The 23136-nt window shown below is 37.9% G+C and overlaps 1 protein-coding gene across 2 annotated transcripts in view; it reads left to right on the top strand.

Moving 5' to 3' along the window:
* Positions 1-23136, top strand: part of galnt9 (polypeptide N-acetylgalactosaminyltransferase 9) — a 52222-nt gene that overhangs the window by 28184 nt on the left and 902 nt on the right. For both annotated transcript variants that reach the window (XM_049763976.2, XM_049763977.2), the window contains 5 exons: positions 5092-5209; positions 15307-15492; positions 16422-16559; positions 18352-18447; positions 21634-21801. In XM_049763976.2, the coding sequence (XP_049619933.1) occupies positions 5092-5209; positions 15307-15492; positions 16422-16559; positions 18352-18447; positions 21634-21801 (706 nt within the window). The remainder of the gene's footprint in view (positions 1-5091; positions 5210-15306; positions 15493-16421; positions 16560-18351; positions 18448-21633; positions 21802-23136) is intronic.

Here is a 23136-nt window from a genome sequence, read left to right on the forward strand (position 1 = left end):
CTTGACTTGTTCTGGCACAAAAATCAAGATACGCCAGTTTTTATGGCAAGTGCACACGCACTATGACTATGTTTGAATTTGCTGCATGCACCACTTTGTTTGTTTGTTTGTTTGTTTGTTTGTTTGTTTGTTTGTTTGTTTGTTTTGTTTTTTCTTGGCCTATGCCGACTCCTGCACGTCTTCTGAAAATCAGTAGCTTCTGTTTCTTCTTGCTTGGAAAGAATGTTTGAGGAAAACCTTCCTTTCAGAAGTGAATATTTGTAGTTTTAAAGAACATCTTTTAGATAAAAAAATAAGAGCACATGTTTTTTCTTCTTTAAATTGTGTAAGCAGCAGTGGCTGTTGTAACTAAAATACAAGTGTTGAAACCAAGGATACTGCAAATTAAATGTGAGAAGTTCACTTTTTAAAAAAAATCACTTTTCAAAAAATCATTACCACCATAATTGTGTCACGATCAAAGGTAAATGTGACAATAAAACCTCAAGGGAGTGTTAAAGAATGAAAACGGTGGCCTCATCATTGATTTTTCATATATACTACATTCATTCTTGTTTAAAGTGTTGTGATCTTCATTTAATTCTTATGAAGAGTATGAAAATATCTAGGTCAACCTTGTGATTTATAGACATGCATCCAACTCCCTTCCATAACAATATGGCATGACTTGGTTTCCATGGCAGCATGACAGAACCATTAACCACATGGAGCCTCAGCAGAGGTGTATGCATCCTCGAACCCAGAGATGCTGGATGTTTTCAATCATTAATAGGCATGTAAACAAATGGAACATGCTGTTTTTCAGATACATTATACAAGTATCTAAGTTCTGTTATTAAACAGTGGCACTGTTAATAATGCAAATACAGTTATTTGTGAGCATCTTTCTGTATGAAGCAGATCATCATTCTCTTTATATTATTGCTATTATTTCCACAAATTAACTATTTAACAGCAATCAGTGTTACTTCAACCGTGTTAAAGTTCATACAATATTAATGTTAATCTTTTTAGGGTAAGCTGTTGAACAAGCAGTTCCGATGAATTGTATGTTACTAAAGCACACTTCACTTAGTAAAATATGTCTGAGGAAGAAAATACTGCAGTTAATTAATCAAAGTGTTCAATCTGTAAGATAACACAACAGAAATGCAAAAAAAAAGGAAAACGAGTGAACCTGTTAATTTAAGAAACCTAAGTAATGAAAGAGTCAAACCTAGAGCAGATTAAATCAATATATTGAATAATTACATTTGTAATGGAAGCTGACAATCAATTACCTAATAAATTAATTATAAATACGAGCCTCGCAAGTGCCCCAAATTCAACAAGAAGTGTTCCTAAATAAACAAATCCTGGAGGTGACCCAAATGGAAGATGTAATGGCTCCTGTGACAGACATGTTACATTGCATCACATTACAAAATGCTATACAAAACAAAATCATAGATTCACTTTGAAAACTGTGTAAAACTCATGCATGCCATCGGGGTATTCGGCGCATAGCTACAATCCTGCGCGTTTATTTTCAGAGAGGCAGAGATCGGCTGTTGCAGATAAGACTGGCAATCAATCAAACAAAATCACACCCTTGCTTATTTATAATTTCAAACTATTAGTGATAAACATTCCTCACAACTATGAACTTTCCCAACACAAAAAAATGCTACTATCGTAAAATAAAATAAAAGTTAAATAGCAAAATTGTTTAGTTTTTGAGATCCTCAAGTGGGGAGGCAGAAGAATCTTGTAGGCACAGTTGGCCCACCGTGAGGACATCTGGGGATGTTATTACAATGTTGTTTTACTTCAATATTTGTACCCGAGTCATATAAGACACAAGCTGTGGGCGTGACAAAGGTGGTCCATGTTTCTCAATTGGCAGTTTGCTGCTTGAGGACAGATTGCCCCGAGGGTAAAGCTCTGTGGATTCTTATTGGAAATCATTCACCCTCTTATTCTGTAAGGTTCTTCCCATCAAAAAAAGAAGCTGGGTGGCCAGTAAAAGCTCATTCTCAGTGTCATTTCTGGCTGTTAGTAACACCACAGACAGAAAGTGGTTACACAAAAGTACAAAAACTGCAGGCTTGCACTTATTCTGTTGATTATGTGTAAGACATTTGGCCCCTACCATGACTGGAGCAGACTAGGAGGTCCCAGAGGTTCAGACCTCTTAATTTATTTCCTTCTATTAATCATGGGTTATTGTGTGAGTCTGAATTATTTTATGTATATTAATTAACACGCAGATGTTCACAATGTATATATGTGAACAGGCAGCCAGAAATTTACTTTCTTTCTGTAGGTGAATAAATGCAAATCCACAGTTGGCTTACATGTGTTGTTGTTGGTAACATTTGTTGTTTTTGCTGAGCAATATTATTTCAGAATTTTTTAGAATGTATCATGTGATCATAGGATGGGAGAGGGAGCACCGGAACAGCTGGAGAACAGACATTAAAGATTTTTCATCCGTGCACTGTGTAAATACTGTTGCGCTGTTTGGGCATCGGTTACGTCTCAGTAGCTCTGATCGTAATAATAAAATGTGAGACAAACAACTAAAGTCAGCTGAGAGACATTGCAGTATTTTCTAGATGTATATTTTAAGTTCAATAGATACACTACTATATGTAAGTTAAAAGCACTTTAATTACAGAAAAAAAAAAGTTAAAACGCCATTATACATGGTCCAAAGCATAATTTCTTTTAATAAGTATTTCATATGGCCATTTTTCCACTGTACCGGTTCAAATTAGTCTTGTTCCACCCAGTGAGGTTGCTTTTATGTTGCACTTTTTCAAAGCCATGCAGTTACAATCAAGCTGTTTCTCATAACCTTCTCCAAAATGGTTATGGACCACAGGCCAAGGAGGGCTATTGTTGTCAACTGATTGGCTAACAGATGTAGCATTTCTTTAAGCGATGGGGCAAGTAAAAAAATACAATATATACAGGACATATATTGCGTTTTACTAGAATACTAAATCAGATTTATAGTTTCCAGTGCCAGTGAATGAAAGACGTTAAGCCTGTGGTAAAGGTTTGTGCGAGACGTACGCATGTTCCCGGGTCCATTCAAGTGAATAATATCAATAAATCCACTTCTTTCTTGAAGGGGCCTGCACAGTGCACAATGTTAAAGAGCTCACACCTTGCTAAAAAAAAATAAGTGGTTTTCAATAAAAACAAAAATGGGGATATATTGAAACATGGTATTTGCTCTTGTTTATTTGAAAGGACCCATAGAGCACAAGTTATAGCTGTGTTGTTCTTCGAAACCACAAATTTTGTCTTTCTCATTTTGTTAGAGCCAATTTGTGTAACTATACCAGAGTAGCAAGTGTTTTAACCTTGTCCTTGGTGTCCAACTCTGTTGTTCGTCAGCTCTCCAAGTTTCACTCCAATATTGGGTGCCCAGGTAATCACATTACTGTGGTTAAAAATGTTCAGATTAATATCGTGAGTGAAGACTGAGCTGAGGTTGGACTCGCTACAATAGTGAATCTGTTATCCATCTTAACAGGCTCTTTGGTATCAGCAGGTCATGTAGGGGTGATGGGTAATACATGTGGCTAGTAAATTGGCTGCAACCTAAATACGCTATCAAGTGTGCCCATCACATCAAATTATTCTTGTCTAGCTGACACATGCATCCCTGTAACAAGCACAGCCCCTCCAAGAGCAGTCCCAAAAGTTCTCGAATCCATAGTCACTCTATCGAGCTGAAGAGAACTGTGCGAGCGACAGATAGCCACTGAGATGAGCTGTGCTGTGACTATCATTTGTAGAAATTAAATAAATAATTGAAAAGAAGTATAAAATAGATAATTAAATAAACTAAACATAAATTGTTATTGGATGGACCAATGATTTGATGGCTTATATGGGAATTTCAAACTGCAGCCAACTGTTGAAGAAATAAAAGTAAAAGAACAATTAGAAACACATTTTTGGCTATTTGAGTATATTTGTACTTTGAGCTATAAACAGTGAATGAGTGGCTGTGTGTCACAACTCGATTTAGATGCAGCACAGGAAGGTTGAAGGGACCCTCTCAACTCTTTTCCACGTATACAGAAGTGGTTTATTGATAATATTTGAAGTCTTGCACTGAGCAGAAATGCCACATCATAGTCCTCTAAATGTGTGCATGCGTGCGTGCATGCGTGCGTGCGTGTATCCGTGTGTGCACTTAGAATACGATGAACCTATTCAGGCCATCTTTCCAGAAAGAAGACTATAGCAAGCCCTCTTTGGAGAAAAAAAAAATCATAACTGTTGAGTATCTTGTATGAAAAGAGTGTTTTTTATGGGTCCTTGTCCCAAAGCACTTAAGATGGGAGCTGGCAGATAATAGTGGTATAAAATTCGCCTAGGGACTGTTGCTGAGTGGGTTACCCCACTTTTGTGAAGAATACATTTGCTATACATGATGAACATGGTTGGTCAGGTTGTGCTAGTACGTTTAAAACTATATATATATATATATATATATATATATATATTTTTTTTTTTTTTTACAATGTTTCATAGTTGTATATTGATATAACTTTTTACTTAAAATGAGAAATAATTAACAAACTGCGTTGTGATGTACATGAATATCATTTATTAATATTAACTTGCAGTATAATGGCATTATTCAAGGTAATTTAGGCGCATCTGTTATTTCGGAATTGTGTAAAAAACCTAATCGCATTGATCAGTACTCAAGAAGTAGCTCTCATATTCAAAAGGTTGGTAACCCCTGTTCAATCTTACTTCAAGTTGTATAACTTCACAATTGCTTGTTTTACCCTCTAGTCAGCTCTTTTTTGAACTGAAACTGATCTTGCATATTTAGTGGTATTTATTGATTGAATAATGTATTGCAAAGGGTGCCTCTGGGTAAGGAAACACACCTATTAGTCACATGCTGTAATTGCAAACTGTTTGATTCAAATTAAATGGTCATCTATTTTAAAGATGACTGTAAAAGCCCCAAAAAAATCAACATCGCTGTTCCAGTTCTTTTGAAGGGAAGTGCATCGGGAACTAGGACACCCTGTCTGATCATTTTAGTATAATTATATTGTCTCTGTCTTTCAGAACCCCAGCAATGATTGGCTGCTCTTTTGTGGTAAATCGTGAATACTTTGGAGAGATCGGACTGCTAGATCCTGGCATGGAGGTCTATGGAGGAGAAAATATCGAGCTTGGCATGAGGGTAATGTCCGATTCGCACCAAAACCGACTGTTAATTCATTCAATTGTGGAGGAGGTTTTGAAGAAAAACAAGACAATCATTTGAAATAAATACAAGGTCTAAAACAAAAACATAGGTTGCGAGGTAATGATTGTTTAATTTTGAATAAAAGTGGAGAGTGAGGGCAGACCTGCATACATGCACCAGTAAAGCTGGGATGTGCACATTGAATTTGAATCCTTTTTATATATGTGAATATGTGGATATGTTCAGTTCTTCACAAGCAATGATCGAGCATGGTTAGCCACTTTGTGTACAAATGTTTGAGCAAATAGTCCAACCATTTAAGAACAACATTTCTCAGCTTACAATTGCACCGATGCTTAAAGGTAGTTACAGGTTTTATGGCAACAAATGTTGCCATCCAAGCAATGCCTTTTTCAGGGACATCAAGCAGGAATGGAAAAGAGCTTCAGCAATTAGCGTCCTAATTTCCCAAACACTCGAGTGAAGAGGAAACATGCTCCTGTGATGTGCTGCAGGCATTAAATTAAAAAATTGTGAATACTTGCAAAAATCAATACATGTGTTTTCTTTGTTGTGTGAACTGAAAATCAGTTGAAAATAATTATAATCTGTTTTTAATTTTTTACTTAATGTCCTAACTGGATTGAAATTGGGGTCGTCACAAGAATATCAACACATCAAATCAGAAAAGCACCTCTGCAGTGCATAGACGTAGAAAAGTGATCAGATAAACTTCAACAGAAAATTAGCAACATTAGCTTACAACTTTATCTGTTTTCTCAAATGTTTTTATGATCACAACAATAATCATCATCATATAGAAGGATTTTAATAAATCAAAAACTGTAGCAAGGACGTTGAACAAACCTAAATACGTAAATAAAAAGAATATATGAGGCAGATTTTGACAGAATCAAAGATAAAAAATGTTTCTTTTAATCCCTGACTACAAATATAATAGTTTACATTGTATATTTATATAATTAATTATGGCTATAAAATCTACATATATTTACCTCAACTTTCTAAAGCAATTTCCCTGGCATCTCAGCTGTGGGCTACGGCATAAGATAGAAAAACCCAAAGGCATCAACAGAGACCATGATTAAAATATGTAGAGTTAAAATTTCTGAACTTGAAGTGCACATGGGAAATAAATTTTATGCAAATTTACAGCCACCCCAAAGGCTCTTTTGCTGCTGCTTAGAGTTGAATTTAAGGACTTGAAGAATTATTTCGCTGGTTTGATGATTAAAATCATAAAAATTCTCTCAAGCCACTATGGTTCTTAATGCTCACCTAAGCGTGTCATATGGAAGCGATAATACTCTTACCTTTTACATCCCTTGCATTCAGATCTTAAGGTGTCATCCACATGGCCTCTTATGCAGCAGTCGTCTTTGAAAAAAAAATAAAAAAATTGAGCTGGTGTATGCTTTGCTGATTAGTCCTCTCTTTAGTCAGCTCCAGTGAACCCAGTGATGTTTATGGTGGCTGATTACCATTACAGAGCTCATCACTATTCCAAATAGAGTGGAGGTTCCTTTACATCAATACCATCAACAACTGACAGCATAATCTACCAGCTTCACATGTTTAATTGGTAGTGTGCTATTATCACAGTTATAACTCAATGTGGTGCATGATTTGCTAACCACCAGCAACCCTTACAGTGACCATATTTCTCATTCAGTAGAGGCACTTTTATGTACCTGACTAACTATGCATATAAATTAGAAGGGCGATCAATTCAGCTACACCTGCTAAATTAAGTTAGACTAATCTTATTGAACGGTCTGATATGCCACTGTGTTTTTTTTTTCAAACACAAACTATGAATTTGCACATTTGTTGGCCACTTTTGATTGATGTAGCCAACCAAATGCAATTACCTCTTCCTCTTGTGTGTCCTGTGAGAAAATGAAACATCCATTCCTGAAATTATGCATGTACTGTATATAGGCACATGTGCACGCTTGAATACCGCTACAGGCAACAATTTGATTCAGCCGTTCAAATGGCAGCTCATAGAATAAACATGGCTTTGTCTCAAGAACCAGGATGTCTCCGGAAAGTCATTGCGGTGACAACTGAGAAGAGGTGCCATTTGGGGTAGGTTTGATTGACAACAACAAGTTAAGCAATTAGCCGGAGTAGCTCACAATAACCAAGTCTGCACAAACACTGTGATGACAGGGGGGGTGATGAAAGACAGGGTCTATACATCAATGTTACAAGGTATTCGTAATTCATTGTGAGATGCAGCTTTGTTGCTTGCCCTTTAAAAAAAAAAAAAAAAAAAAAAAAGGCTGAGAGACAGCACTGTCCTCTTTGTGGATAGATAGATAGATAGATAGATAGATAGATAGATAGATAGATAGATAGATAGATAGATAGATAGATAGATAGATAGATAGATAGATAGATAGATAGATAGATAGATAGATAGATAGATAGATAGATAGATAGATAGACGGGCATTGGATAGATAGATCATTGTGTTGTAAGATTTATCTTTTAAAGAACAATATAAGGTTTATTCATGTTTGAATAATGAAATTCAATGTTTTAGTCGTGCTCAGTCAGAACTGCTGACTATATACAGTAGCTCTGGCCTTGAACTCGTACCATTTGTAGCTTCCTGCAGCAAGAGCAGTGACCTTGTGAAGGACAAGAGTGTCGCTCTGAGGTAGCAATAAACCCCGGCCATCTGTGGACACCACCCACTTTGGCAGCTTCTAAATCACCAGCATGCCTGAGCACATCAAGAAGCAAATGATAGCGGGCACTGACCATATGTGAGTCACTTCCACCAGGGGGCAAATTAAAAAAAGATGATAACAAATCTTTGACTGTGAACAAATTTGTCAATTACATTTCATCAAGAAGCAAGCAACTCTGAGACAAATAATTGGATGCATGCCATACATTTATCCTGTAATTGTATGAGCAAGCTGAGTACATTTGACCTTTTTATACATACCGTATTTTCCGGACTATAAGTCGCTCCGGAGTATAAGTCGCACCAGCCATAAAATGCCCCAAAAAGTGAAAAAAAACATATATAAGTCGCTCCGGAGTATAAGTCGCATTTTGGGGGCAATTTATTCGACAAAATCCCACACCAAAAACAGTCATGAACGAGCAACAACAGGCTAAACGATAGCAACAACAGGCTAAACGATAGGTATGTTAACGTGACAAACACAAACAAAGAGCTGAGAACGGGCCTGACGTAACATATAGAGTGATTAAGGACAACTATTACATGAATAACATGTTTATAAAACCATCAGTGTCACTCCAATTCATTAAATAGCAACAACAGGCTAAACGATAGGTATGCTAACGTGACAAACTCAAACAAAGAGCTGAGAACGGGCCTGACGTAACATATAGAGTGATTAAGGACAACTATTACATGAATAACATGTTTATAAAACCATCGGTGTCACTCCAATTCATTAAATAGCAACAACAGGCTAAACGATAGGTATGCTAACGTGACAAACACAAACAAAGAGCTGAGAACGGGCCTGACGTAACATATAGAGTGATTAAGGACAACTATTACATGAATAACATGTTTATAAAACCATCGGTGTCACTCCAATTCATTAAATAGCAACAACAGGCTAAACGATAGGTATGCTAACGTGACAAACACAAACAAAGAGCTGAGAACGGGCCTGACGTAACATATAGAGTGATTAAGGACAACTATTACATGAATAACATGTTTATAAAACCATCGGTGTCACTCCAATTCATTAAATCCATCGATCGTTCTTTGTCAACAATGGGTGCGCACGGCTGAGGGCGCTTGCGCTTCAAAATATTCCACAGGCTCATATAACGATAGATAAACTATATTTTAAATAACTATAATACAAGCCAATAATATTATCAAACCATCCGTGCACTTTAATTCCATTAAATCCATCGATCAAATTCCTCGTCCTTTGTCAACATCGCCGCGCGTGCGCCCTGACGTCAGCCTCGTCTTTATTCCACAGATCTACTATATAACTATATTGTAGCGTTAACAAAGTACAAGGATAGACGTAGGTTTGGTAAACGGCTCTTTATTAAACAAAACAAACTTCCAAGCGTGTGGCGGCGTGGACTTCCAGACTGACCGGGCGTGCGTAATGGCCATGTCCGAGCCCCGCGCACCGTTCGCGGACAGCCACTCGGCCGATCGTCGGCCCCCGACTCAGTAGAGACCGGGCGTGCGTAAAAGCCATAATAGTTTTTCAAACCTTCTATGTCACTCCAAATCCTTAATTCCTTCAAACTCTTTGTCCTCCGTGTCACTTAGAAATGATCACCGCTAATGATGCCGGTAGTCCTTGTGTGGGCACGTTTGTATGTAAACAACCGGCGCGCCGCGCTACTGACGTCACTTGAAATAGTAATCCATTGGTACATCACGGTTCTCCAAACTTTCTTTCTGCTGCTCGATTACTGTTTTCAGCTGCATATTTTACAACTTGAAGTTTGTAACCTGCAAAATATGAGTTTCTTTTTGGTGCCATTTTTCTTAAGCCCACCCAGTTGATGAGTCACGGCCAACGGTAAAATTTAGAGCGCCCTCATCCAGTTTCGTCTGAAAATATAATTTTTTTTGGTTGTTTTATCAAAGTCAAAGTCTGCTTTATCGTCGATATATTTTTTTTATATACTAAGACACACAAAGAGATTGAAATTACATTTCCTCTATCCCTCGGTGAGATAGTACACATATGCATACAAGCAACACAAAAAAAACCAAGAAGGCACTAACAATGAATAAATAAGAGTATTGAATAAATGATAAATAAACAAATAATAATAAATAATAATAATAAATATAAGAGGAGCAAAAATGGAGCAAGTGTACATACAGCAGACAGTGGACTTGGATATGGTGCTTTAAAGTGTTAATTGCTTTATTTGATGTTTTCTCTATTTTTTATGTTTTGAATATGTTCAAGATAAAGAAATAAAAGCATGTGAAGTGATCAACTATACTAAAAATAACATGGGAAGTGGTCAACTATACTTGTAAGTGATGTCTTAATGATCAAGTAAAAATTTGTGAAAAAAAAACATATATAAGTCGCTCCTGAGTATAAGTCGCCCCCCCATCCAAACTATGAAAAAAACCGCGACTTATAGTCCGGAAATTACGGTAAGTTGCTGCAATACTGTCCCCCCAATTGTCAAGTCTCTTATTGAATATGGTCTCAAGACATTGAGAATGAAAGACCAGTTAATGGTTTTATTATTTCAAGCTTTATGTGGACAGAGGCCTTAATTATATCCAGTTGAGGTTTCAGATCATCTTTCAAGTATCTTATTCATGATCCTCAATTGATTCTTTTTCTCACCATGCAGTTTGAGCAGCAACATTGGTTGAACCATCTGCCCTCCACTGATGTGGGGGCGGTAACATTAGATATTGATCCAGCCTTTGTCTTTTTCAAATCCTGCATTATTTAGAGGCCAGATCAATCTTCTCAAGCTTAATGGACTCAGTTTTAGTTACACCAATGTTCGTTATTGTATGTTTGAGCTCACATTTGTATCAGAAAGGTAATGCCAGTAATAAACCTGTAAAAGCTGCCCATGCTAGAATCACTTGATAGTGTTTCTTCAGTATTTAATGACCGGCTTAATTTCAACAATCATCGAGCACCTAATTAGATAGTCAGACAGAAAATAATTGTTGTATGAAAACGTAACAAAAAGCGGTGCAGAGATTATGACAGTGAGATCAACAATGTTAAGTTAGAATTTTGGAATGTGTCTGTCCTACCGAACTGGTCTATTTGTATATTGAGCTATTATTGTACAGAGATATGTTTCTGGATTGTTTAATGTAAAGTGTTGGTTGTGTAATGGTACATACAATTAACTCATGCGGATAGTGAAGGTTCGATTCGCAACAAGTGCCCCTATAACCAGCCGCTGCTGATCCCAAGCCTGAATTCAAAAACAAACAATAAAAGGGGCTAGCTGCAAAGTTGTTGGGTATTACTACATGAAGGTGGAAAATGTATCCTCTGGGCTATCCCTCTGTGAATGCCTCAGAATGCATTTTGGCCAGCCTTAATTTCTGCCAACGGCCTGCTGAATTACAAAAGAGCAAACACAATGAAGAGCCACAAGATGCCTACATATCAGATATGCCAACATTCTGGTTTTTCATAAATTAAGGTGAACTAAGACCCAATCAGAGAAAAGCTTATTTATATAATGAATATTTTTTTAACATTAATTAGGAAATGGACACTTCAAAATAACAAAACAAATTCTCTTCAAACCAGATAAAAAGTTATTAAATATTAAAAAATAAATTCCCAACTTGAATGTAAAAGGGTCAGTGTAAATATTCACAAATTGTTTTATTGTATAATAGGAAACTCATACAGTGTTGAAAATGTGTGGATTAAGGGAGTTGATATCCTGAAGGGAATGATGAAAGTTATAATACTCTCCTTTGACTGTTCTCAGTCTCAAAGTCTAAAGTCGTATCATTTGGTCTTAATAACCCAAATATTTTCTTTTCCATGGACCAATAAAACTGGAACTGGACAATTTCCTTGCGGATCCAGTCTCTGGATATTCAGTACTTACATCTTGAATGATCTGTTTGTCTTTTATTTATCTAGTATCTCTTATTTACAGGTTAAGACCACTGACGATGCATGTAGTTTGATGTTCCCATATATCACTGTCACTGATAAAGCTCCCAGGTCAGCAGTAATTAGAGAGACCTTGTCAGCTCGCCTTTTACTAATATAATATTCATTATAACCCTGCCAAGATACCCCCACTTAAATGTGCTGTGCAAGTAGACGTCCTCTCTGCAAGCATTATCATCACCATCAATAGAGTCACTTTTAGGAAGCCCAGCTATAGCGATCCACCCCATACTGTCTCTTATTACTCAATGTACTCCCTCCAAGCATTGCTTGATTAGATCATATAATTACCACTGTCAGATGTCTTTGACTGTGGCTGAAAATGTACAATGACCTCAGCAGGCAGAGGGTATGTGAAGGGTACTTGTAGACACTGATTTTGCTCCTGCAGCAAATTAACAATCATATAAAAGACAAGGGCAGCAACTGAATGCAATTACTATCTTCCAGCAAGTACAGGACCGCTGTGAAAAGATTTAGCATATTAACCATCAACATGCCTCGTCGATGATCTGGATTAGAAATGAGCTACTGCATTTCTTAAGGCAATATCAGAATCAAAAAGGATTGATCATACCAAGGGGGTTATTTATTATTGCAATCTACGAATGTTCAAATCCACAGGTATGTGTGGGTCGACTGTACTGGACACAATTCAGCCAAAAGAAATGCCAAGAAATGAAGAGACTAGATTGTTGGCAATACATTCAAACACATATTAGAAGTTAGGTTGTAACTGTGGGTCAGTGCTGCCCTCCTATTTCCTGTCCTACGAATGGACCAGGTGGAAATGTGTTTACTGCTTTTAATGGCATTGCTGCTTTTTATAGCTTCTGTAGCCCCAAGGAACTGATCACTCAAACAGCCTCAATTCAATCAACCAACCACAAGTGCAGTGATGATTAAATTAAATCAGCAATTACATTACACTACATAAAAATCCCATGTGTTAGGCGTTTAGATTTAATGACACAGTTTGGGATTTTATGAGGGGTCAAAACAGAATGGACTTCAAAGATGCAGTCCAAAGGACAACCTGTGTGCGGGATGTCAGAAGAGGCAGGAAAATATATCTTTTTCATCTTTCTAAAATTCAGACCAATTTAAGGTTTCACACGTCCCCGGCAGAGGACTTTTCCTGTTTTCACCATCTCTGGATTTTCAGCAATTTGTCAAAAAAAAAAGAAGCTCTAAAAATAGAGAGATTTTTTTCTCTATTTTATAGAGAAATCAAATCATACCTGAAATCAAAGCGTGAAGAATAATGTTTACTCATCATTTTAGTAACCAGAACAGATTTTGGAGGCAACGTTAAACCAAACATTTGAAACGTGTATGGTGAACCTGTTGAGCATATCAGTGAATAAATATCGAGTTAAACTTCTTGCAACTATTTGAATATGAGTTATTTTCACTTTTTAAAGATGACTTTATTACCTTCCGGCTCTGGTGGCAAGCAAATAATATATTATCCATCAGGGCACTGTGTTAACACAATTATTGTTGTATTATGTAATGCTATGCAACATTTGGTTCATTTAATAGCCCTTCAGATCAAATGATATGCTACTTTGACTTTCAGGGTTTTATTACCGCTCCTCACCAGAACCAGAAGCAAACCATCGCATATTTCAATGTGACATATTGTTAACTCTTTGGCCCTAACAATCACCTATTCTACAGTATAAAATGTCAAAATAAAAAGTTGACCAAAGGTAATGAATTCACTAACTTGGCTGCCACCCAGACCAGGATGGGCTCGCATCTTGCCCAAAAATCCCGCTCATCCATGACCCTAATGAGACCGGATGATCGGATTTATGGCAGGCCATGTCAATGTGGTTAATTTGTGCACAATCAAATCTATCATGCGTGTTCAAAAGAAATAAAATACTTTTTTTTTTCAGTATTAATCAGTATTGCCACAATCCAACCACATTTCATGAAGAGTAATTTTTAGCAAAGGAAATCACTAGTTGTTTCACAAGGCTGTTTAGCTATTATTTGAATGATTTCTGGAAATGCACAATAGAAATATTGGTTTCTTTTTCCCGATGGCAGGTAAAATGCTTAAAACAACAATCACACTTTTTTTTCAATCATTAACAGTTGCGCATACACAGCGCAAAGACACACACACACATGCGCATGTGCACATCTGCAGTAGGTACAAGCCTATTAACACTACACTTCTTATCATGCTGCAAAAAAAAAAATTGTCACAGTGCAAAGAACGTGCCATAATTGGTTCTGCTCATACTTGTGTTGGTGCATTTGTTATAGTTGTTGCATGTCCTTGACCTGCATAGAAGTCAGGTTAATACACCATCACTGAAAACTATCCAAATTCAGTGTCACATGTCAACTAATGACTAGAAAGAGGTTCAGAGTATGAATAAACCATAAGGCATGAATGTGCACTCAGGCTCCTAAAATCACATTTGTGACACATTTAGGCTTAAGATGGTCAACTGGGCACAGGCAACAGGCGTACTATATGTTGCCTATATCTGCTGATAAAACAGAGGAGGTGTCTTATCTCTTATTTCCAATTTTAATTTAAAAAAAACCCCACATCTTCTCTGGTAGATGTGGTGCAAGTGATGCGAATGGACACCCGCAATCAAACTCGCACAAGGCACGTAATGCCACAGTTCATTTCACGTACAGTGCAAACATAACGTAAAACATGTTTCACATTCTGACAGCACAGTGTGAGTGGATTGTAATGAGGACAACCAAGAAACTCTCCCACAGCGTGGCAGATTTCCATCTGGTTCATTAATTTGCTTTCGTCCTTTTACAATTCTTATCTTGTGCTGTACTCCTAAGAGATGATTGTTGTTTACCCTGATGGCCGCCCACCTCGGTGTTCTCACCTTGTGTGTGTTGATCTGGGTGTCACAACATCCTTCATTTTCCTATCCATCAGTCTCTCGGGTACGTTCCAGGATGACATATTATTGCCAGGATTTATTCACTTTATCAGCTCCTGTGCCAAGCACGTCGTATTCTGATATTAGGGAATTCTAGTTCGCAGGAGAATGGGAATTTTCTTGCATAATAAGAAAGCCCTGAGAGTAATTGTTGACTCAGTTCTGCGTGAAGTAAAAATGTTACCATCTATCAAATGACAGAAGAGTTTGACATCATTGGAATCAAAAAGTTTCACTTCATTTTGCTTTCTTAGTACTGATATGGCATGGGAGTGGACTAAGCTTTGTGGTTGTGCAGGGACAGCAGGAAGGGCATCGGCCCATGTGGAGCCATATTTGCTGATGTTCAGAGCTGACCGGTTGTACCTTAGCACAGTACTATTTTCTCAGTCAGTTAATAATATGTTGATGATTTTTCACATGCATTACACCATTTACAGGAAACACATTTGTTGTTGTTGTCTAGGTGTGGCAATGCGGTGGCAGTATGGAAGTCCTGCCGTGTGCAAGAGTGGCCCACATCGAGCGCAGCAAAAAGCCCTATAACAACGACATTGATTACTATGCCAAACGCAATGCGCTGCGAGCAGCTGAAGTGTGGATGGACGAATACAAATCTCACGTCTACATGGCTTGGAACATTCCCATGAATGTAAGCATTACTGTCTCCATTTACCTTTTGCTATACTTGCACATGGACATGCAGAGGTGGTTCCTGCCAGCAAGTTAGTACAATTTTAAAGTTCTGTATTCATTCAACGTGACCTTCACACGGGTGCCAGAGTGAAGGCAGGCAAAGATTCTCTCTCCAAACAGACAAATGAGAGGAAGCTTGTGCCCAATCATTCTATTTTCAAACACATCATTTAGCTTAATTGCTTTCAATAGTCTTTTGAGATTGCCTGTGGAAAAACAAACTGCTACTATCATTATTAAAAAAGGTTCATATTGAATGCTAATTGGTGCCATTTAGCCTTGCACAGAGGGATGATAGTTAGTGAAGGACATAAGCAAATACCTCTGAGCACTGGCTGGAAAAGTCATTCATAACAGACTAATAGTAGCTAAGCAAGACAAAGAAAGGCCCAATACGTAAAGACGCCACTTCCCTTCTGCAGTGGCATGACAAACACAGTGGCATGAAACATTATTACTCATTGTTCCATAGTGTGCACTACAAAGACTGAGTACTATGATTATCCCATCTTCCCTTCCTCTTCACACAATCTTACATCGTGGTTATCGACTAAGTCGCCCACTGCAAGCACAACTGTGGAGTTGTAGGGGGGGCTTTATGAATCACAACTGTGGCTTTCCTGAAATGGAATGCATTTGTGATTGTCGCTGCATGGCTCCAAAAAAGCGATACTGTATAATTGCAGTTGCTATGGATTTTGTATTCTGTGACATATGCTATATTACTCAACAAACCTAAGCAGATAGCATAGATATACTGTGGCTAGTTCATATTCTGCACAACTCGAGGATGTACAGTGTGGTTTTATTTATCTTTGCAAACCATATAAAGAACCCCACCAAAAGAAAAGAATGTCACCCTTGATTATGTACATGTGTTGACAGAACCCAGGGGTTGATTTTGGAGACGTCTCTGAGCGTTTGGCCTTGAGGAAAAGGCTGCAATGTCGAAGTTTTCGCTGGTACCTTGAACACGTCTACCCTGAGATGCGGATCTACAACAACACCATCACATATGGCGAGGTGAGAAAGATTCTTAAAGACAGCTAATTAAACAATACCGCTGTTTCATCATTTGTAATTCTAACAGCAGTGTTAGACACAAAGACCTTTAACTTTACCTCATACAACGGAAAATTAGTCAGTGAAAACTGTGTGTGGGATGCTGATTACTGATAAATGTTTGTCCATAGCAAACCTCCATGGAGATAATTAATATCTTGGTATTTGAAAGGTGTTAAACACATTCTGACAGCTCCAGGCTATCCCCTCTCATTAAAAATTACATACAGAAGACCAAGTCAGTACATGTATTATAGCTTGTACAGGCACTAGTGACTGTATAGGATTATATGTATTTTTTTCCCCATAATTAATTTGAATCAAATTCGCATTACAAAGCAGGATACAAACCCACAGTACACAATTGTGCGGCGTGTATTAAAAGCGGTGCATATTACAATCCAGAAAAAAAAAAACGCATATCTGTCTGTATTTCACATATGTTCACAATCTCGTGTTGTCACAAAGCTGCCGCAATAGAATTGAGTCTCATCTGTCAGTGCAGTGTTCTGCGATGCTAACAAACCATTGAGCCGGAACCTTTTCGACTACTCCCTGTGATAAACGTGTCAAAACCAGGAAATGAAACCATATTCATTCAAAGCACACGGAACAAAAGCTCATGCTTGATGCACGGCACCATCTGGGAGCGTGGCTAACAGGCAGAGATGGGGAGTGGTCACTGCATGATAATTTCCCATCATGACCTGACAAAGAATGAGATATTGCTTGGGGATAAAAGATGCACAAAGGATTTAATAGGGAGGACATGCAAAGAAAAATGATTGCTTTATAATCAGAGGCAATTGATTTGATTTATTTTTCACGGTATATGAGTATTTTAATCAGACATGTACAGGGAATTTAGCGATGCATGGATTGGGATGCGGTGACAATAATTTATAAATATTTTTTAGACTATCAAATGAAAAAAATGGAGGGGCTTCATCAGGGGCTACACAGATAAGCCCTGGTGTAGCGTACTCTCTGTCGGGAATACAGATTTAGGTTGAGGTCTAGGACAGGTCTAGGACACGGAAACAGGGAGCAAGGCAGAAGTACAGGATGTTTGCAGGAAGTTGTAGGTGCGTGTGTTTTATGGTAGCCTGAAAATGGGATGTGGTCTGGTGGGGGGGGCGGGGTTAGTTAGAGTGTGTGACAGCTCATTTCCTACCTGAGCCTGGTTCCTCCCTCAGATTGAATTTCTGCTTGCACATTAAGGACTACAGCCCTTAACCCTTGTTTACCTACTAATAAGCAAACTGAAAGAAACAACCGAAAAAGGTTCTGGTGAATCGTCGAAGTAGCACAAATTTGCATGCTTGATGCAGTTATTATTAGCTAATTGTTTGCAAATATATATTTGGACTTGTTCACTTTTTTGATTCATCTGCTCCACTACTTTTGCCCCCACAATAATATTCACAAATAATCATTTCTAGACATACTCTAACTGGAAATATAAATTGAAGTATTGATTTATTGTAATGTATGGAACTGTTAAAAAAACAAAAAAAAAAACAAAAAAAAGAAGCATATTATTACGATGTCGAATTAGGATCATTTAGGCTACTTGTATTCCAGGACAGAAAAAATAGATTTTGTGTCTGAGTAGAATGCACCATCCATTCTGAGAGAAGCCAGAGAAACCCAGTGAATGAGCTAGATATTAGTATTTGGTTTTAACGCTATTTGCTTGTAACGCTAAACTTTTAAATGAATGAGCCATTTTACTTCATATTGTGTCTCTCAGGTAAGGAACAGCAAAGCAAGTGGCTACTGTCTGGACCAAGGCTCTGAGGACGATGATAAAGCAATCCTCTATCCTTGCCATGGCATGTCCTCACAGGTCAGCACCACATCGAGGAATTCTGTGTTTATTTCCAATGTTTTGTCGTGTCAATAGAACAACAAGATAGAAACAGTTGCATTAAAATTGTTTCTTCCTAAGTCTTCCATCAATGTTGGCACTCCAATGACTGGTGTTCAGTGAATAGAAACGCTATTGAATTGTTTTAACGGTCCATTTATTTGTATTTGTATTTTTTGACTCGCAACAATACACGAACATACCGAAACACGCAACAAATATTCACAGAAATAATTAGATTTGAGTTACTTCCTGACAGTAGCTTGTTGTGGCAGTTAAAGAGCAACTTTTTTGGTATTGCTCTACATGTCTTTGTGATGACATTTTAGGTCACTTTGTTCACCCTAAAAGACCAGAGTCTTTTTAAGTTAGTCATTGCATGTCTCAGATCCCCTTTAAACTCACAGAATGATTATCCATCCATCCATTTTCTGAAATCTCAAAGTCCTTCATTTATTTTAAAATAATTTCATTCGCTCCGCTATTTTGTGTAGACACATTACTGCCAGAAGAATTGCAATGGAATGAAATACCTGAAATGCACACATTTTGCATTTCAAATGCATTTCAATGGTAAAGCAATTGCATATGCATGGGTCTTTTCTACAGTTCTGGATCATTGAATAGAGTCTCATTCAACTGCCAGACTCAACACCGAAACACCACTTTATATACCAATACCTGAGGTTGGCATGCAGGGGTAGTGCACAATAATTCGTAGATATTCCAGTTCCATTAGTGTGCAAAACTCTGCAGCGACCCACTCCAAAATAATGCCAGAAATTCTGCATTGAAAATGCTTCATTTTGGAGAAATTCTAATGTTATGGACGTGTGTATATATATATATATATATATATATATATTTTTTTTTTTAACATATTTTCACAAATATAGACTGAAAATGCTTGTTTGAGGTAATAACGCTTTATAAGATTTGAGATAATACTTCCATGTAACTAATAGAATCATGAATATAAAGTAGTATTGTGTAGAAAAAGAACATGCATGCTTCATTGAAACAAAACCATTTTGTGAAATGCTGCTATAACTTGCATGCTGGATGTGTTTCCGCCTTTGGTGCAAGGAAATAAAAGACAAAGCCCTGCAAACCATGTAAATGTTATTCATGTCTCAATCCCCCCAAAAACCCTGGGGAAATAATCAAGTAGAGAGGGATACCTTGCCTTAGTGTAATTAGATTACAACAATGAGCAGTGGGGGACAATTCAATTTTGAGGAGCACAGTGATCTGGTTTTTTTAGTTCTCTATTGTATTTCCCTGAGCTTTACTGCCTTTAGTCGTGAAACAATAATTGCTCTACATAAATTTTCATTATCCCTTTCAAGCATTTTCTTTTTCTTGGGTGCCTCTTCCCATTGAAAGCGTTGTCATAAGCGTGAGATGCCGTGAAACATAGTTGTGCATGTTTCTCAGAAGTCTGCCTTGCCAAAGCAACAGTCACTCAGAAATGCACTTTTTTTTTTGGTTGCTCTTCCAGTGATTTCATCTTAAAGTTCCACATGGACACACCAAATGCAGGTCCACGCTTTTAGCTCATGTTTACAATACTCGGTTCCGTGAGCATATTCACAAACGGCATCAAACGTCACAAGCATCAAGACACCAAAAATGTACAGTTCTGGAGATTATAATGTACCAACACTATCTTACATCAACAACACTGCTGTGCTTTTAATGAGCTAATTAAGAAACGGATTAAGTTGACCCCCAAACAGCTCGAAACCTTTTCTGATCTCAGAAAGGCAATGAAGCATCGCACATTGCAGAGACACAGGTTAATTGGCACGCTTTAATTATTTGTTATTGTCTCGTGTTGAGTGCAGTGGTGTATAAAAGGCTGCCGAACTGAAATGTAAAGCTGTATTAAGGGAATTATATGGCATTATTTATACACCCGGCCATGGCACTAACAATTTACTATCCCATCAGGAATTTGTAGCTATCCGTAAGACAGACCTTGAGACTACCCCCCACGGATAAATTGACACGGGCTCACAGCATTATGTGTCCCTAGATTATTGAGTCATCATCATCCTTGTGTATAGCCCATAACCACCTCCAATGAATCTGGAGTGACATTAAAGTTGTTCTTTACAAATGCCCTAGCTGTCCCATTTGACCCTTCGGGGGAGAAAATTTGATTGGTTTGAATGCCAGTAAATATGTCATCCTCGCATACTGCAACACCTACACACACTGCTGCATCTCTACCTTCTTCGAGTAGACTCCAAATATTAACGAGGTGAATCCTGTAATACAGTTGCAATAACTGATATTTTATCGTTTGAGAGGGAGCTCGCTTGCCTTTGTGTTGTTGCCATATCATTTTTCATGAGGGCTCACACCACTAAATAATAAACACAATGTCTACTGTTTCCTTGCATGATACGAACACCGCATTATCAATGACCCTTTTATAGGATGTATTAAACACTGAGGGATCATGATTTTTTCCAGTGATGTCGCCAACATGTGGTACTGTATATCATCCTATCTTGCATTTATCTGAGCTCCTTCAACTATACTCCATATAATAGTAGTGAAACCAACGGTCTCTGACTATTGTAAAACACCGAGGGGTGTTGGTCCTCACTTGAATGGCACTTTTGATAAGATCAACTGATGATGCAAGAATCAGCAACACAGCCACAGTGCTCTACAGTTGCATACTGGTGTTGCAAAATACAGACTTATAGATTCCTCAGAACAAATGTATGGTGTTCTTTATACCCACGTAATTATTTCACCACATCAACAACAGTAAAGGGTAACTGCTCCTCGCCACAAGTTAACGTAGAGTAAAAAGCATGTATTTGGAGATCAGAGCTCAGAGAATAGGGCAGCAACATGCATTCCATGAAGCTGCAAGCCTCATTGATTAGCATGTAAAGTAAATTATTTGGATTCTTCTCAAATGTAAAATACAAGCACATATTTTATGACCACCAATGCATCATAAACAGAACTGATGTTTGAGAACACCAGCGGCTGCTTTAATTTCTTACTGTCTGTTCATGTTTTTCTCACTTTATCTTATCCAAGAAAAATGTCTCAATACTCGCAAATGTGTTTTGTCACACCAGTGACAGACCTAACCATCCTCAAACTTTGCACTGAAACACACTTACCTTTTGGTTCCAGCTTGCTCGCTACTCAACTGATGGCGTTCTACAGCTCGGACCACTGGGGTCGACCACCTTCCTGCCTGACACAAAATGTCTTGTTGATGACGGCAGAGGACGCATTGCAAGTTTGAAAAAATGTGAAGCCATTGCCAGGATTTCCCAGCGGCTTTGGGATTTCACACAGGTAAAAAACAAAAAAAGTAATGCCATTAGTGATTAGTGGATGGACTTCTGGTGATATCTGAAAAAGTCTAAGACAAGAAGGAGGAGACAACACTATGTTTTATCAGTTTTATCAGCAAATAAGGTCAAAACAATTGTAAATAATGTATTCATCATTTATAGTGTTTCCAACAAATTCCTAACCACAATCACGGTATTTTTTTAAATTGGTCTTACTTCCAGGAAGTACACTTCCCCACAGTGAACATGGAAAAAACTACACTAAATTGTAAACAAGCCTCCCTTAAACTGTGTTAATGCAAAAGCCTTTGGTCTATTTTGAACCACATTAGGTCCTGGTTCAGCGTATAATTGGACCAAAGGTGGCTCATTAAAAACATGCATACAATCTCAAGCTGATTGAATAGCCTTTCACAAAGCTCAAATATTCCAAATCATAAGGCCATGGGGTAGGCTCATTATTTTCTGTGGTGCCTATTTTATTAGCTGGGATGCCACAAAAAGCTACTAAAATATGTCCCGAAGTTGATGACCCTGCGCTCTCAGCAGTTATTTTACCAATTCCATTTCATCGTTCCATTTGGGTCTGATAGGAGAGAGATTTCACTTATAATCATATTCCGCTTGTTCTTTGTGCATCAGGATTCAGCGCTCACAGGTGACATATTGAGAGCATATTGGACAGGCTGTTATCTCGATGACTATATTTTTTGGAGATATTACATTGTGCAGGCGGCACAGTGAAGCACTGGTTAGCACCTTCACCTCACAGTCCTGAAGTTCAGGGTTTGATTCCGGCTCCGGCCATCCTGTGTAGAGTTTGCATGTTCTCCCAGTACATGTGTGGGGTTTCTCCGGGTACTCCGGTTTCCTCCCACATTCCAAAAAACATGCATGGTAGGACGACTGAGCTCTCCAAAATGCCCCTCGGTGTGAGTGTGAATGTTGGTCTGTATCTGCACTGTGAATGAATGTAGTGTGCGGCTCTAATAATACCAGGTTGCATCACTGTGACAAACAACGAGAGGCCATGTTGCCATTTTGTAATTTGGTCTATTCCGGTAGCAGTACACGGCTGACAAATCTTGACATGATGTGGCTCCCATGTCCTAGAAATGTATGAATCCATAAATTCCCATGAATGTCACCATTAGAGTAAAATGTATTTGTTATGATCTTACGCAACATATCTGAAGAAAACTATTTGACAAACCATTAAATACAGAATAAAGGTAGTTGTGTACATATCTGAGTTGTCACAATGCCTATGGAAAATACCAATTGACAAATATACTATGCTGGCTTTTTGCACAATGACCTTGTCTATAAAACATAC

The sequence above is a fragment of the Syngnathus scovelli genome, chromosome 3 (assembly GCF_024217435.2).
Source record: "Syngnathus scovelli strain Florida chromosome 3, RoL_Ssco_1.2, whole genome shotgun sequence".
Classification (NCBI taxonomy): domain Eukaryota; kingdom Metazoa; phylum Chordata; class Actinopteri; order Syngnathiformes; family Syngnathidae; genus Syngnathus; species Syngnathus scovelli.